The sequence below is a fragment of the Haliotis cracherodii genome, unplaced genomic scaffold (genome assembly GCF_022045235.1).
Source record: "Haliotis cracherodii isolate W230 unplaced genomic scaffold, xgHalCrac1.p SCAF_6, whole genome shotgun sequence".
Taxonomy (NCBI): Eukaryota; Metazoa; Mollusca; class Gastropoda; order Lepetellida; family Haliotidae; genus Haliotis; species Haliotis cracherodii.
Window position 1 is genome coordinate 41764314 of NW_027266319.1, and position 16404 is coordinate 41780717.

The following is a 16404-nucleotide window of genomic DNA, read 5'->3' on the forward strand; positions in this document are numbered from 1 at the left end:
TGAGGGTGCTTCCTCGGTGCTTTGCAGCATCCAGCTTTAACTAATGTTGCACACACAAACTCTTTTCAGTCTAAAAGGATCTATTCATACCTGCAAATCAGAATTGTCCCTTTGTTTCCTCAAGATATCTTAATCACACAGTGCAAGGTAACAGATCTGTTTTAATCATAAAGTAAAGTATAAAAAACATACGAAAACACTTGAAGGTCGCACCTCAGATGATGAGATATCAGTGATCATAGACTGAGTGATGTGAACAAAGGAAGGAGTGTATGTCTTCTTTGTATTTAATCGCTGTACAATTCACAATGTGATCTGTCATACAGTTATATGCATGCATGTTAGTTCAATTTTCACCTTCTTGGTCATAAAGGTACTTGAATAACAAGGTTGTTTTCAGTCGCCTAGGGGATATTTCTTTGTGAAGCCAAATAATGGATGAATTATGTTGTGGTCTCCTATGACTTCTTGAGCTTTCTACTGTTTGTGAAATCACAACCTGCAGGCATACATTATTTGTATTGCTGATACCAGCAGGATTAACATGATTAATGCAGTAGCTGTTTAGTCTTACATCCACATCAAGTGATCCATTCCTCGCTGCTGCTGTAAGTCACTTCCAGGACACTTTTCAGTCTTCACAGTGACTGGCCACAACACATACATGCTAGTAAGCAAGTGCTTTGTTATTTTGGAGAAAATAGGGTCATGAAATGTGATGAAATATCTAATTGCTTGGGAAAAGCTTACTTGTAAGAAGGTATCAAGACAAGACTAAGTAGGATGGAATAACATCCACTTGTAGAGGATCAAAAGCTTGAAAACAATCCTATGATGTTTTTGTTTAATATATATACCTGGTAGATATAAAGATATCCTTTGTTTAGAGTCCAGTAGAAGTATTTGAGTTCAAGGCCAGTACATCTCAGTGTTGCTGTGTCTGAGGCCTGGTGATGTTTGTGAGTGGAGTGACTGAGTTAGAGTCAGCCTGGCTCCCTGAACTTGTGGGATGATGAGTCGGACTCTATTCTCGTCACTCCTCAATGTGATCACATAGTGTTGGGTGACAGTTGTTAACATCGTATTGCAATCAGCGTAATTGTCTCTGGTCTGTCAGGTGGCCATCATGGCCACCTCCCTGCCCTGGCTGGCTGTGTAATACACTTAGAGATGGGAATAGGACCAAGTTACTGAGCCAGTGACTAGAATTTTACTCCAGTAATCAACTGAATTATTTAATTACCTCATGTATAATTAGGACTGCCCTAGTCATGAAAATGATGGATGAATATATTTGTCATGTCAGACAGTCATAGTCAATGTACATGATGTTTGTGTACTGACCTGTGTTGTTGCCATGATAACAGTTGTCAAATTGATGGAAGATTTTCTCATGCATGTCTTTGTATCACAGTTGCATGGATTGATGCTCATGATGTGAATCACTGGATTGTCTGGTCCGGACTCAATTATTTCCTGACCACTGTCATATAGCTAAAATATTGCTGAGTGTGACATTAACCAACCAACAAACAAACTAGAACCACTATATATGGGAAGTACTGTAGGTTCCATGGGAGCCTGTGCTGTTGTGTCATCATAGCCATGGGGCTGTAATGCACTGAGTGTGACTATCTGAAGCTGCAGGAAAGAGCTTGGCTGGGACTGCATGTGACTTGAAGAGTGGGCATTCAGCGAGGTGGAGGTGAAACATTGATCAATGGAAGAAGTGTCAGTGTGAGATGACATGCGTTAATATTTCAAGCGCAGCCCTCCGTGACCCGTGTTGATGTGTGGAAGGTGTGGATGTGTGGGTGGGAGCTTCAGCAGGGTGATGACTCCCTTCTAGTCCACCAGGATTTAATTACTGTTTTAATGTGTCCAGCTATGTGAGCCAATATTGACAGACTGGGGCTAATTACTTTGTAGCTGGTTGCAAAGATCAACTGTCCCCCCATCCACACTTACATAATGCTGCTGACCTTTGGGGACACTTGCTCCAATATTAAAAACTGTGTTGACATTTCCTGAAAGTACTGTTTATTGGTGATGGTAGTAGTTTAACGTCTGTGTGGTCTCAGAATGTTGTGGAGCTAGCAGGAGAACCTCCATGGAAAAGGCCAATTTGTGTCAGGAAGAAGAAATGGCTCACTTTTTGTAAGAGCTTTATGGTGTTGGATGGAGTCAACAATTTTTCTTAATCATGTTAATTTGAAATAAATTTCATCAAAGTTTTCAGTTACTGTTGGTTTTGAAAGTTCAGTATCATTGATTTGTTTGTCAGACCTTGTTTATTGGGGAAACAAGAGGGTACGGTTTACATCCACTTGAGTTGTTTATTGGGGAAATGAGGATATGGTTTACACCCACAATTGTGTTGTTTGTCAGACCTTAATTGTTTATTGGGGAAACAAGAGGGTACGGTTTACATCCACAATTTAGTTGTTTATTGGGGAAATGAGGATACAGTTTACATCCACAATTGTGTTGTTTGTCAGACCTTGTTTATTGGGGAAAAGAGGATACGGTTTACATCCTCAATTGAGTTGTTTATCAGACCTTGTTTATTGGGGAAATGAGGTTACGGTTTACATCCTCAATTGAGTTGTTTTTCAGACCTTGTTTATTGGGGAAACAAGAGGGTATGGTTTACTTCCATAGTTGCCTTATAAAGTTATATGTATGATTTTCTTTTGGGGACTTAAGACATGACCCTCCTTTTGACACCTAAAAAAGTTGTTCAAAGCACAATTACGCAGTGGGTATGCCAGACCTCTGATTCATTTGGTAGAAGTTTTGGGGTTGGCTATTACTTGTGAGTGACCCCGGGCATCTGTTGCCCAAAGAGTGTGCCAACATATCAACAGTGTCATCGAGTATGCAATGGATAAAACGCTCATTTTACATATATGTGTGTATGTGAGTGTGTAGCTCCTCTGAATACTATTTGTGTCATTGAATAATTATCATTTATGTTGATGGTAGTTATTATTTCAGTTAAATTTATTTCTTGATTATTATGATCTTGATGATTATACAATTTAACAGGAACAAAAGTTACAGAAGAAGAAAATGTGTGTATGTTTACTTAGTTCTTTACTTGATGAATGACACCATATACTTAGTCTAACAAAATTAATAACTGAACCGTGTGTAATTGTTAATTCATGATTGTGCCTCTCCAGAACAAAAAAAATTAGATAGCAATGTTTTTAAATTTAGAAATATGCATAGTCAGACAGTTGTGAAAGGGGAATGCTTTATAATACCTATCAGGAAATATCAGTTTGAATGATGAAATTTAAGACCATATGTTAAAACAATACTGAGCATATGAGTGTAATGAAATGTACGATCCCTTTCTCGTTTGGTGCAGCATGGTGCTGTCACCTCTCTGATTGCACCTGCATCAAACACAGTGCTTGACTGCCAGTATTTCAGCCCACACATAAAATGTCCTGAAATTCCAGTCTCAGAGATGGCCTGTGTGCTGGTCATTATCTGCCATGCCCCCAGGCTTGTCTACACCATTGCCAGGTCATTGACCACTGGCTATCTATCTACTCCTGCTCCACCACACAGTGAAACTGGCCTTGCACCTCACATGGGTGACCAGGCCAGTGCCGGGCAGACTAATGAATCCTGTTGTACATAGTCACAAGGGTGAGATGAATGCTTCACTAGAGGTGACATCCTCCGGACTTGCCTGTGATGTTTCCACTCTTTTACAATATTATGTCATAGCTGACTGTTCGTGATGAAAGAGTTGAGTGGTACATGTACCTGTGGGTTACGATTAGAATTTGTTCAAGTAGTTTGTTGTGGTTGGTTTTACATGAGCTGCAGGTGTAATGAGGAGTATAATGAATCCTTGAGCCAGGTGACTGAATTAGTTGAGCTCCATTTAAACTGTAGGAAAATACTTCTTAAGGAAGAAGAGATTTTCACACAGGGAAGGTGTCATATTTTCAAAAGGACAAGAAAGGGGAAAAATCAAATGTAAAATAAAACAATTGTCTAGGAATGGGATTCTGACCTTTCCAGAAATGTTAATTAAAGTGCTCTGAAGTCATCAATGTGTATCATTTAGCAATAATGCTGAAGCTTTCAGAGGACAACATCTAGTCTTCTGCATGAGGCTGATACAGCATCTAGTCCCCAACACGAGGCTGATACAGCATCTAGTCCCCTACATGAGGCTGACACAGCATTTAGTCCCCAACACGAGGCTGACACAGCATCTAGTCTCCTACATGAGGCTGACACAGCATCTAGTCTCCTACATGAGGCTGACACAGCATCTAGTCACCTACATGAGGCTGACACAGCATTTAGTCTCCCACATGAGGCTGACACAGCATCTAGTCCCCAACACGAGGCTGATACAGCATCTAGTCCCCTACATGAGGTTGACACAGCATCTAGTCTCCTACATGAGGCTGACACAGCATTTAGTCTCCTACATGAGGCTGACACAGCATCTAGTCTCCTACATGAGGCTGACAAGGCATTTAGTCTCCTACTTGAGGCTGACACAGCATCTAGTCCCCAACACGAGGCTGACACAGCATCTAGTCTCCTACAAGAGGCTGACACAGCATCTAGTCTCCTACATGAGGCTGACACAGCATTTAGTCTCCTACATGAGGCTGACACAGCATCTAGTCTCCTACATGAGGCTGACACAGCATCTAGTCTCCTACATGAGGCTGACACAGCATCTAGTCCCCAACACGAGGCTGACACAGCATCTAGTCTCCTACATGAGGCTGACAAGGCATTTAGTCTCCTACACGAGGCTGACACAGCATCTAGTCTCCTACATGAGGCTGACACAGCATCTAGTCCCCAACACGAGGCTGACACAGCATCTAGTCTCCTACAAGAGGCTGACACAGCATCTAGTCTCCTACATGAGGCTGACACAGCATCTAGTCCCCTACATGAGGCTGACACAGCATCTAGTCTCCCACATGAGGCTGACACAGCATCTAGTCTCCTACATGAGGCTGACACAGCATCTAGTCCCCAACACGAGGCTGACACAGCATCTAGTCTCCTACATGAGGCTGACACAGCATCTAGTCTCCTACATGAGGCTGACACAGCATCTAGTCTCCTACATGCGGCTGACACAGCATCTAGTCTCCTACATGAGGCTGACACAGCATCTAGTCTCCTACATGAGGCTGACACTGGGCTTTATCTGTTTTGTTTCCCCCTCTGACCTCAGTAGTGCAGTACTGGATATTGACTTGAAGTAATCAATGTAATCTAATCCCGGTCAAACACATAAAGCAGCTGTCAGGGCCCTGGCTACCCACTTTGTTCTTGTTCTCTGAAGCAGGAATCATGTCATTTATCTAATAGCATAGAGTAGTATTTGGGAAGTTTGTTTGGATGTGCTTGATCTGTGCATGTTTTAATAATGGAATGGTTTTGCAAAAATATGTGTGATTGTTTATAATGTGTTATTGTGTCTTCTGATTGATCAGCTAGGTCTGTTTGAGAAATGACCACCTAAACATGTTGAATAAAGCCTGTACAGTGTTCACATGTCATGGAACATGTGAGATAGGTGGGCCTGTATTTGTGGTATGGAGGGCACAGCAGATTCAGGAAGAAATAATTCACAAGACTTTCCTTACTAAACTGTGTTCTTTTGTTAGCCAATGTCTCACATTGGGAGTAAGATATTTAATATGGCAAGGCTAAAAGCAGATTACTTGTCAATCCTCCAGAGATCCATTTACTCCCAAGTATCCATTAGTAGCCGCACAACAGGATCTGTGGCAGTACACAGTGAGCATTGCAGTGTGGGATGTATTCTTACAGAGCAGTGGTCTAAATAACTTTTTCACAGCTATCATTATACATTTGAATGATGATGTCTTGATAGAACGGTTTGGCATAATGTTAATATACCATAAATTTCTTCATCCATCAGTTGACTCAGGCTCGGACAACACCTGGGTCATGTGTGTATTGGTTTAGTGGGTATCATGTCAAATCAGTTGAGGCTCGGACAACACCTGGGTCATGTGTGTATTTGTTTAGTGGGTATCATGTCAAATCAGTTGAGGCTGGGACAACACCTGGGTCATGTGACTGTATTGATTTTGTGGGTATCATGTCAAATCAGTTGAGGCTCGGACAACACCTGGGTCATGTGTGTATTGGTTTAGTGGGTATCATGTCATATCAGTTGAGGCTGGGACAACACCTGGGTCATGTGTGTATTGGTTTAGTGGGTATCATGTCATATCAGTTGAGGCTCGGACAACACCTGGGTCATGTGACTGTATTGATTTTGTGGGTATCATGTCACATCAGTTGAGGCTCGGACAACACCTGTGTCATGTGTGTATTGGTTTAGTGGGTATCATGTCAAATCAGTTGAGGCTCGGACAACACCTGGGTCATGTGTGTATTTGTTTAGTGGGTATCATGTCATATCAGTTGAGGCTCGGACAACACCTGGGTCATGTGTGTATTGGTTTAGTGGGTATCATGTCATATCAGTTGAGGCTCGGACAACACCTGGGTCATGTGACTGTATTTGTTTAGTGGGTATCATGCCATATCAGTTGAGGCTCGGACAACACCTGGGTCATGTGACTGTATTGATTTTGTGGGTATCATGTCACATCAGTTGACTCAGGCTCGGACAACACCTGTGTCATGTGTGTATTGGTTTAGTGGGTATCATGCCATATCAGTTGAGGCTCGGACAACACCTGGGTCATGTGACTGTATTTGTTTAGTGGGTATCATGTCATATCAGTTGAGGCTCGAACAACACCTGGGTCATGTGTGTATTGGTTTAGTGGGTATCATGCCATATCAGTTGAGGCTCGGACAACACCTGGGTCATGTGACTGTATTGATTTTGTGGGTATCATGTCATATCAGCTGAGGCTCGGACAACACCTGTGTCATGTGGGTATTCTTTATGTGGGTATCATATCACATGAGATCTTAGAATGTTCAATGTGATTGATCTCAATATGTCTTCCTGCAGGTTCTGCTGCATGCCAGGTGGTAGCCTTATCATCTTACAGACAATGTATTGTATTTATGGAGGACCTGGTTAGACTAGGTACCCAGCAACCTCATGCTGGTCATGAGAGCTGACTGAATGTACCAGGTGGTCGGACTTGGTGAGTTGATTGATCGTGTGTCATTGTGTCCCAAAGGCCTGAACCACTGGTGTACCTGGTCCAGACTTATTTATTTGCAGGCTGACATCATATAGATGGTATATTGCTGAGTGTGGCGTTAAACAACTAACTAACAAACAAATACTAGAAACCTTAGCTGTCTTCTCGATACCCAAGTTTCAATGCATGCTCCTCTCAAGATGTGCTTCCAACTGCATTATTTTGACTCATCATAAGTACATATCACACCCAATCACCATTGACTCTGGCAGTCAAGTCAATTTCCGGAAGTTATGAGACAAAGAGATTATTATACAAACATGTGTGTCATACTGATTTTATGAAACAAGTGTCAGAATTCCTGTATTTCCCGAGTGAGTGTGAGGGTAATATACGAATCCTTACACCTGTTTCATAAAATCCGTATGACATAAATGTGAGTGTTATAATCTTTATGTTATTATCCATGATTTCAATATCCTTTTGAGCTCCCCAATAGAAAAATGCACTGATCACGATAGCCATCTCAGAAAACCACAACTGTCAACACTCTTCAGCTATGATGTCGCTGCACATGTGACGATATTCCAACCTTATGTCCCAATGAGATTTGAATAACATCAGCAATTCTGCCCTGATGACACAAACTATACACTGATGCATGTGATGTGTTTTTTTGCAAAAGGGCACATACGATTATTATTTATTTGGTTATTTCTAATCATATGGGTAATAAATGAATGTTACTATTCTTCTGCACAGCATGTGTTTCACTTAAGACGAGGATGTGAAGATCAATGTTAACTGGTAACTCATGATGTTTCTTTTGTGTTTCAGAGGTGCATTCTCAGAGGTTGTGTTAGGAGAGGACAAATTAAACAGGGGGAAGTACATGGCAGTGAAATGTATTGACAGGAAAGGTTTACTAGGCAAGGAAGAAGCCCTGGAGAATGAGATCTCCGTGTTGAGGAGGTAAGTAGCATCTACATCAAGCTAGACTCTCAGCTGACAACATGTCTCCGGGGGACATACACAACTCTTGCTCGACTGACTGATAATGCTAATAAGTCTGATTTTGTCGATGTAGCGTTCGGTGCCATTTTTCAGAAACAACTGTCTATACAAGTCTATACCCTGAATGTGACATTTTAGTGTCTATCCACTCATTTCTTAATATATAAAATACTTTTTCATGCATTCATTGGCATGTGGCATTTTTCATTTTGTTCTTGGGTTAATGAAATATTGATGGGTTGGGTTAATCTGATTGGTTGAAAGTAAATTCCTGTCTATTTTGGGGTAATGTAGCCCAAGATCCTGTCTGTACTTTTCTTTGACAAAAGATGGGCTTGGTCCTTTCTTATCAAGTCTGATCAGTTATTGATTTTCATCTACTTCAGGGTATGTGTTTGTATTAAGTGTACATACTTATAAACAGTTGAAACCACACATTCACTTGTGATGAAAGGGAGAACACATGCATGTTAGAAATGTTCCACTCCCAATTTGAAAAGGAGAAAAGTATGTCTTCCCTTTGAACTGTTATGTCTCATTAATGACTGTTCTGACAATGACTGCACAAATTCACCGCCATCTCTAACATGACCCATTTAGCTCATTGTTGCAATCCCCAGTTCAACTTGACCGAAGCCCTGACACCTTGGCTTTCATGTTGAGGACCTTGAAGGGTTTGGAGGACCATATATGCAGCACAGTGCATCATACCCAAACTATTTTCAATAGCTCAGCAAACACTGCATTGAGCCAATGCCTAGGAAGACTTAAGCTTTCATCTCTAACCAACTTTGAGAACAAATCATTAAAATGATGTATAAAGGGAACATCTTTAACATGTTTAAGGCTGCATGGCGTTGTATATCATGTAGGATTTTGTGGTGTGATACCTTTGTGAGTTGTGAAGGCTGCAGCATGTATAATGCAGGCCATGTGATAGCAGTGCTTCTGTTAGTGTGATACCTGTTCATGGCCACATTTCAGTAATGTACACATGGCTACCTGGTGTTGTAGGAGAATCTGAAACCATCACTCTCATCTCGTTTGTCTTCATTAGGCAGGTGAGCCCTGGGTAATTTGCTGCTGAATAGGGTGAAATAGACTCTGGAATATCAGCAAAATGTAATTTGCAAAATTCAGATGAAGGCCAAAGTTGAAGTTCTGAATTAAGAAAATGTATAAAATAACACAATTAACCATTTATTTGTCATTATTACCTACTTTCATAGTGAAAATGAAGTTGATTTTGATCTGAATGTTCCTCAGTATGTCACCATGGGTTTGAGTACCATTTTTGATTTTTAGTTTACCTCATCCAACTCTGTAAACATGCAGCCTCTTTCACCAAGCTGTTTTCTTGCTAAAGGTTGTTGTAAATGTGACTAAGCCAAAAAAGATTATTATCATCAATATATTATTGAAACTGTCTAAAACTGGCACATCTTAAATTTATGGCGAAATTTGACCTGTCTCTGAAGCTTGCATCAGATAAGATGGCAGACAACAGATGGCATATTAAAGAAAACGATTTGGCTGTATGCATCTTCTGTTTCCTTTCTGACTCCCAAACTGAGATGTTTCCATGGTCCTAGAAAACATGTAACAAACATTGCATTGACTGATTATGACCTATGCCTAACAGCGAGTCAAAATGGCCATTAGCATTACTATAAAAAAATACAAAATTCTTTCTCTGTGTCATAAAAATATACTTAACTTAGCATGCTTAGTAGTGTTTTTGTAGATTGCACACAACCCTTATAGACCTTTTCAGACTGGAGTCAAATGTTGACAATTAACATCTACTTCACTGGCTGCAGTAGTTTCTTTTGTTAGCATACAGAGAACGATAGTTGTTTGTATTGGGTTTTTTTCAACTCAATATTGTGGTTAAGTGTCAATTTGTTGTGCTGTGAACAATATTTCTGCTGTAAAGGTTTATATCAGGTGATTTAAACCCTGAATCAGCTGGCCAGCACTTGGCAGAATAATTACACTTTGAGATGTTATTGCTATTGGAGGGAGTATGGGCACTTTGAGATGTTATTGCTATTGGAGGGAGTATGGGCACTTTGAGATGTTATTGCTATTGGAGGGAGTACAGGCACTTTGAAATGTTATTGCTATTGGATGGAGTACAGGCACTTTGAAATGTTATTGCTATTGGATGGAGTATGGGCACTTTGAGATGTTATTGCTATTGGAGGGAGCATGGGCACTTTGAGATGTTATTGCTATTGGATGGAGTATGGGCACTTTGAGATGTTATTGCTAGTGGAGGGAGTATGGGCACTTTGAGATGTTATTGCTATTGGAGGGAGCATGGGCACTTGAGATGTTATTGCTATTGGATGGAGTATGGGCACTTTGAGATGTTATTGCTATTGGAGGGAGTACGGACACTTTGAGATGTTATTGCTATTGGATGGAGTACAGGCATTTTGAGATGTTATTGCTATTGGAAGGAGTACAGATCTTCTGCAAGGAGAACAGATATTATAGGATAAATTCATTGTCACTTGAGCATGTTCTGCATTATGAAGAGAGAAGGTGATCAGTTAAATGTTTGCTGCATTAGTACAAGGACAAAGGGGTAATATCGACATATTACTTCTGTTTGATTGAATTATTAAAGTCCCTCAAAATGTAAAGATTAAGATTAATGTAAAAGAGTAACTGATAAACATTAACTGACTGAAACTGATGCACACGGGCATGGTAATGAATATAAATTATGTATGTTATAATATGATAATGATAGCCTGTCGTCCGATAGTAGTTTCAAGTGGCGAAGGCCAACATATACTGAGTCAAATTAAAAACTTCACATTTTTGAAAGTAATCCCATATATGATATACAACGGGCAAATGTGTCAGAGAAGGTAATTTTTAATCATTAATGTCCAAAGAAGGATTTTAATTAATGGTGGTAACCATAATTTGTTTCAAGCACCTACGGTATTAACATCAACAGTTTAAATCATAAGTACCAAGCTCGAGAATCTGATGGCACACAAGTTCAGTAGCGTGTATGGCCACCATGTGCGTTGACAACTGCCATACAACGCCTCCGCATGGACCTTGTGATGCTTGTGAACATATGATTGGGAAGACGACGCCATTGTTGCTGCAAAATGGTGCCAAGATCTTGCAAATTCTGTGGTTGGTCCTGGAGAGTGCACAGACTTCTGCCAAGAGCATCCCAGACGTGTTCGATGGGATTGAGGTCGCGAGACCTTGACGGCCAGTCCATGATGTTGACTCCCGCATTCTGAAGGAAATTCCTTGTCAAAATTGCTGTGTGAGGTCTGGTATTGTCGTGTCGGAAGATCAAACGGGGTCAATGTGCTGCCATAAAAGGCAGAAGTTCTGGTGCCAGTACCTGGTCGCGGTAAGCAGCAGCGTTGAGGTTGCCACGGATGACAAGAAGCCTGGAACATGCATTGCCACAGAAAGCACCCGACACTATGACACTTCCGCCTCGAAATCTGTCAACTTCCTGTACACAACACTGGGCGTAACGTTCATGACGGCGCCTCCACACCCTCGCCCTACCATCAGCAAATCGAAGATTAAATCGGGATTCATCACTGAAGACGACTTGATTCCAATTCCTCTGAGTCCATCGTAAGTGTAGCTGTGCCCACAATTGACGTTGACGTCTGTGTAATTGAGTCAGAATCGGCCCGCAGTATGGCCGCCGTGCTTGAAGGTGTGCAGTTCTCAGACGGTTTCGAACAGTTTGCGCACTCAGTCTACCCCTAAACAGTTCATTTCTGGTTGATGTAGCCATCAAAAATTGGTTACGGAGGTGGCGTAGGACAATCTGACGATCCTCTGCATGTGACGTCACACGTGGTCGACCTGGCCGAGGGCGATCAGTGGTGGTACCCGTTTGCTGTAGACGCGTCTGTAAATCATAAGCAGTACGTCAACTACAACCCATCGTCCTTGCGACTTCAGCTATGGACGTTCCCGTCTGCAACATGCCGATGGCACGTTCACGTTGCACATTTGAAAGGCGTGGCATGACAAATGGCCGTAAAGACTTTTGTTTTCTTGTGTTTTTTTCTTTTTTTGGAAATGACTGCTAGCCAATATGGCTGAAAACATGTGCGGTATTATGGCCACGTGACCAGTTGCACGTGAAAAAACACTTTTGCCACTTTAGTGCTGTGCACATGATTTTGATTGATTCACCTGCACAAAAACAGGTGTTATCTGAAGACAAAACGTGGCCATTACTGTTCAAATACACAATAAGGGCCCACAATGATATCTGGTCAAAATGTTAAAATTTTAGGATTGTGAAGTTTTTAATTTGGTTCAGTATATTTTGTTCTTCATAAAGTATTTGCAGTTACTAGCAAGTACACACAACATGTCTTTGGAATAAAAGAGAGTTAATTATTCATTTGTGACATTTACATTGTTTGCCTGATAAATGTAACCGCACGTTTCCCTGTGTCACAATCAGTGTAGTCGAACCCTGACATATGATGAGCCTATCAATGTAGTAGAACCCTGACATATGATGAGCCTATCAATGTAGTAGAACCCTGACATATGATGAGCCTATCAATGTAGTAGAACCCTGACATATGATGAGCCTATCAATGTAGTAGAACCCTGACATATGATGAGCCTATCAATGTAGTAGAACCCTGACATATGATGAGCCTATCAATGTAGTAGAACCCTGACATATGATGAGCCTATCAATGTAGTAGAACCCTAACATATGATGAGCCTATCAATGTAGTAGAACCCTGACATATGATGAGCCTATCAATGTAGTAGAACCCTGACATATGATGAGCCTATCAATGTAGTAGAACCCTGACATATGATGAGCCTATCAATGTAGTAGAACCCTGACATATGATGAGCCTATCAATGTAGTAGAACCCTGACATATGATGAGCCTATCAATGGCATGTTATGTACAAACAGCTTAGGACTAGTGCTAAGGAACATTGTGGGCATAAATGGTTGAAATTTGATCATTTTGAAAATCAAGCAAAACCAGAGTAATCTTGATTACAAAACCTCATTTTGACAATGTATCAAATTGATTAAACTGTTGTTTTTGCAGCTGTTACTGCATGGCTTCTATTGCTAGAACTGACCAGTTGGCATTCATTATGGTCTAGGAAGGGATGTTTGGTGGAGCAGATGTTACAGGTGCAACCGTTAGGAAGTGAGGCTCTCAGGAACACATTTTGTTAAGAAAACTATGTAATTTGTTGTCCCCCTATTTCAGTAAAGACAGCTGATTATGATATCAATGTAACATATTAGAGTAAAGCAGGATGATGGCTCAGAATACTTGGGACCTTAAGTAGTTGCTTGACATTTGTCAGCTTCCTGACCAGAGAAGGGATGTCGGAGAGATAATCCTGGTGGTTGTGTGCACGTTGGTGCCGACTCCTGGTACCACCAGGCTGACAGTAGGCAGTGCACATGTACTGGCACCAGGCTAACAGTAGGCAGTGCTCATGTACTGGCACCAGGCTGACAGTAGGCAATGCACATGTACTGGCACCAGGCTGACAGTAGGCAATGCACATGTACTGGCACCAGGCTGACAGTAGGCAATGCACATGTACTGGCACCAGGCTGACAGTAGGCAATGCACATGTACTGGCACCAGGCTGACAGTAGGCAGTGCACATAGCCTTGCCACTCACTGCAATGTGTATGTGATTAATGCCATTTTGTTAGTCAGTTTTATATTGGACACTGGAGAACTTTGTATTCAGACAAAAAGGCACTCGGCCTCTCATTTACATGTACTCGGGGAAGTTGTTGTCATAACTCATGACTATGTGCGTAGTTCCTTGTTGTGGATGTCTTTACAGCAGGACCCTCATTATGTAGGCTGGATGAAGGAGTTTGTCATCCAAGTATATTCTGTGTATGATTGATGCTGAGATTGCAGAGAATGGAAATAGAAACACGAATGAATTATCCAGGCTACTTTAACAAGAATAAAGAGCTGCAATAACAGTGGATGAATAACAGCAAGAATGTCTTTGATTTCACAGAAACCTGAGTACATCAAGTCATACTTGTGTCATGTCAAGTCCTAGCATTAATTTGTGAGACAGATTGAGAGGAGTGTGTTGTTGCTGATTCCATCTGCCACTGTATCCAGATTATCAGCCATGTGTCAACTAAATAGTTATTGTGTTTTACATGAAATTTCATGCCAATTCAGTGTTCAAAATTTTTTGCATTATGCTACAGTGCTAATGGCACAGTTAAATTGTAATGGCATGATTAGAATAAGCTTGCAGCTCCTGAGGGGCAGACTTCAAAATCATATTGTCTTAACAAAAAAGGCCAACTCACGTGCGCAGTTCACTATATGTAGCAGGTGATACTAATGTACTTGATGTAAACACATGACAAGTGACGACTTGTCCAGTATAGGCAACAATATCAACCTGCTGATTCAGAAACTGAAAGGGGTATTATCAGTCTCTGGGTGTGAAAAGGGGAAAACATAGTAAATTACAACTGTGTCTCCTATCATATAATCAGTGTAGGTTTTGCAGCACTGCCCTTGTCTGTTGATTATCAAGTCAGAATGTTTTCCATCAGGGATCTGGACAAATTTCTGGTATAATTTTTATCCTTATCAAAATGGTAGTGTAAGATACTGAAAAACCATTGTTTCACAAGGATGTAAGATAGTTTTGGGTTTGGGGTAACTTTAGAGAGATATATTGCAAAGCAATTTAACAAGGTAGCTATCATGATTAGTTTCAACTTGTAGACAGCTGTGGTTAGGGTTCTCTTAAAAAAATTGGGACAGTTGAATTTGGCCGAAATATGGCCAAAATGTTACCTTGTTTCATTTTGACGTTGGGTGGACTTTTGGCAATCAATATAATGAGAGAATATTGTTTTGATGTCAGTTTTTGTAGGTGTGCCATTCCAGGTCTCATTGCAACCCCAGTCATTTGATGGGACTTGTCCTGCGGTCCATGAAGTACCACGAGAAAAAACACTGTCATACTTGACCAGCACACACTCAAACACGTAACCTAGCCAACTTTCCATGAAGTGATGGTATGTAAGCCACTGTCACTCAGACCATCTTACCTGGCTCTCACTGGTATAGAAGAACATCAGCTTGGTTTTCACCTATTGACAGCATAAAGGTCAGGCTAAGAAAATGACTATTGATGCTAAGAATTAGGAGAAGCACATTTCAAATTTCACATTCAAACTACATCAGCAGCAAACTTCAGAAGTCATCACTTCACAACCTGATTAAAATTGATAAAATTGTGGAAGGAGAGAGGCTTCTGTTTGCTTGATCTGTGTAATTTTCCCAATCCTTTATGCTGAGCCACAGGCATGTCTCCTCTGACATGGCTTCCAGGGATCAATGGCATTTCATCTTTAATCATGCAGTGATTTGATGTGATCAAACATGGGTAAGACAGAGCTCACCAAGTCAGTAACTACATCACAGCTGTCCAGTAGAGTTGTTGCAACTCAAATTGAATCATTCACCATGCAGGCTTGGCTTTATATATGATGAGTGAAGCAGAAAACCCCAGAGAGTTTCAACATTGATTTTGATGGTACGTTGGAATCTTTTAAAACAACTTCGATTAGTATTTGATACTTGTAAGGTTTAAGAGAAAGGGAAGAGCCTACAGAGGGATTATTAGAAAGTGATGTTCTTCATGCATGACTAGCATGTTAGGAGGAAGAAGTCTAATGTGGTGTTTTGGCGTTCAATATAATAGCTGTAAATCCGTTCACCTTCTCCAACCAGCTTTCATACCAGATGGTTTCTTTTTACCCATCTATGAATGTTTTCCTCTTATCATGCTTTAGCTTGGAATGATTTTGTTTTGTTTTGATGAAGTTATTGTTTTGACCTCTGGGTTATACATCTTTGGTTCCATATTTTAATTTGACACCACAACTTGTTGCAAGGTGAAGTGATGGTTGTTTGTCTCTGTGCCTATCCTGGTTGTGTTACATCAGACTGCTGTTCTGGAGGCCCACACCATGCTTACTAAACAACAAGCTCTGTTCCATGTAACTGCTACATCTGTTCCCCCTGGTCATTTGCTGCAAGCAAGGCAATCCACTGTTGTCTTTTGTACAAGTTTGTATTGATTTTTCATTAGTTCTAAGCTTTCATTCTTGCAAATTGTCTAAGGCCCGGAGCCTCTTTTGCCACCTTGGTATTGAAACTTGTTCA

General features: G+C 40.9%; 1 protein-coding gene across 1 annotated transcript in view; it reads left to right on the forward strand.

Annotated features, from left to right (window-relative positions):
• LOC139444898 (calcium/calmodulin-dependent protein kinase type 1-like) overlaps positions 1–16404 on the forward strand; it is an 84978-nt gene that overhangs the window by 16907 nt on the left and 51667 nt on the right. The window contains exon 2 of the mRNA XM_071225903.1: positions 7998–8132. Coding sequence (XP_071082004.1) covers positions 7998–8132 — 135 coding nt within the window. The remainder of the gene's footprint in view (positions 1–7997; positions 8133–16404) is intronic.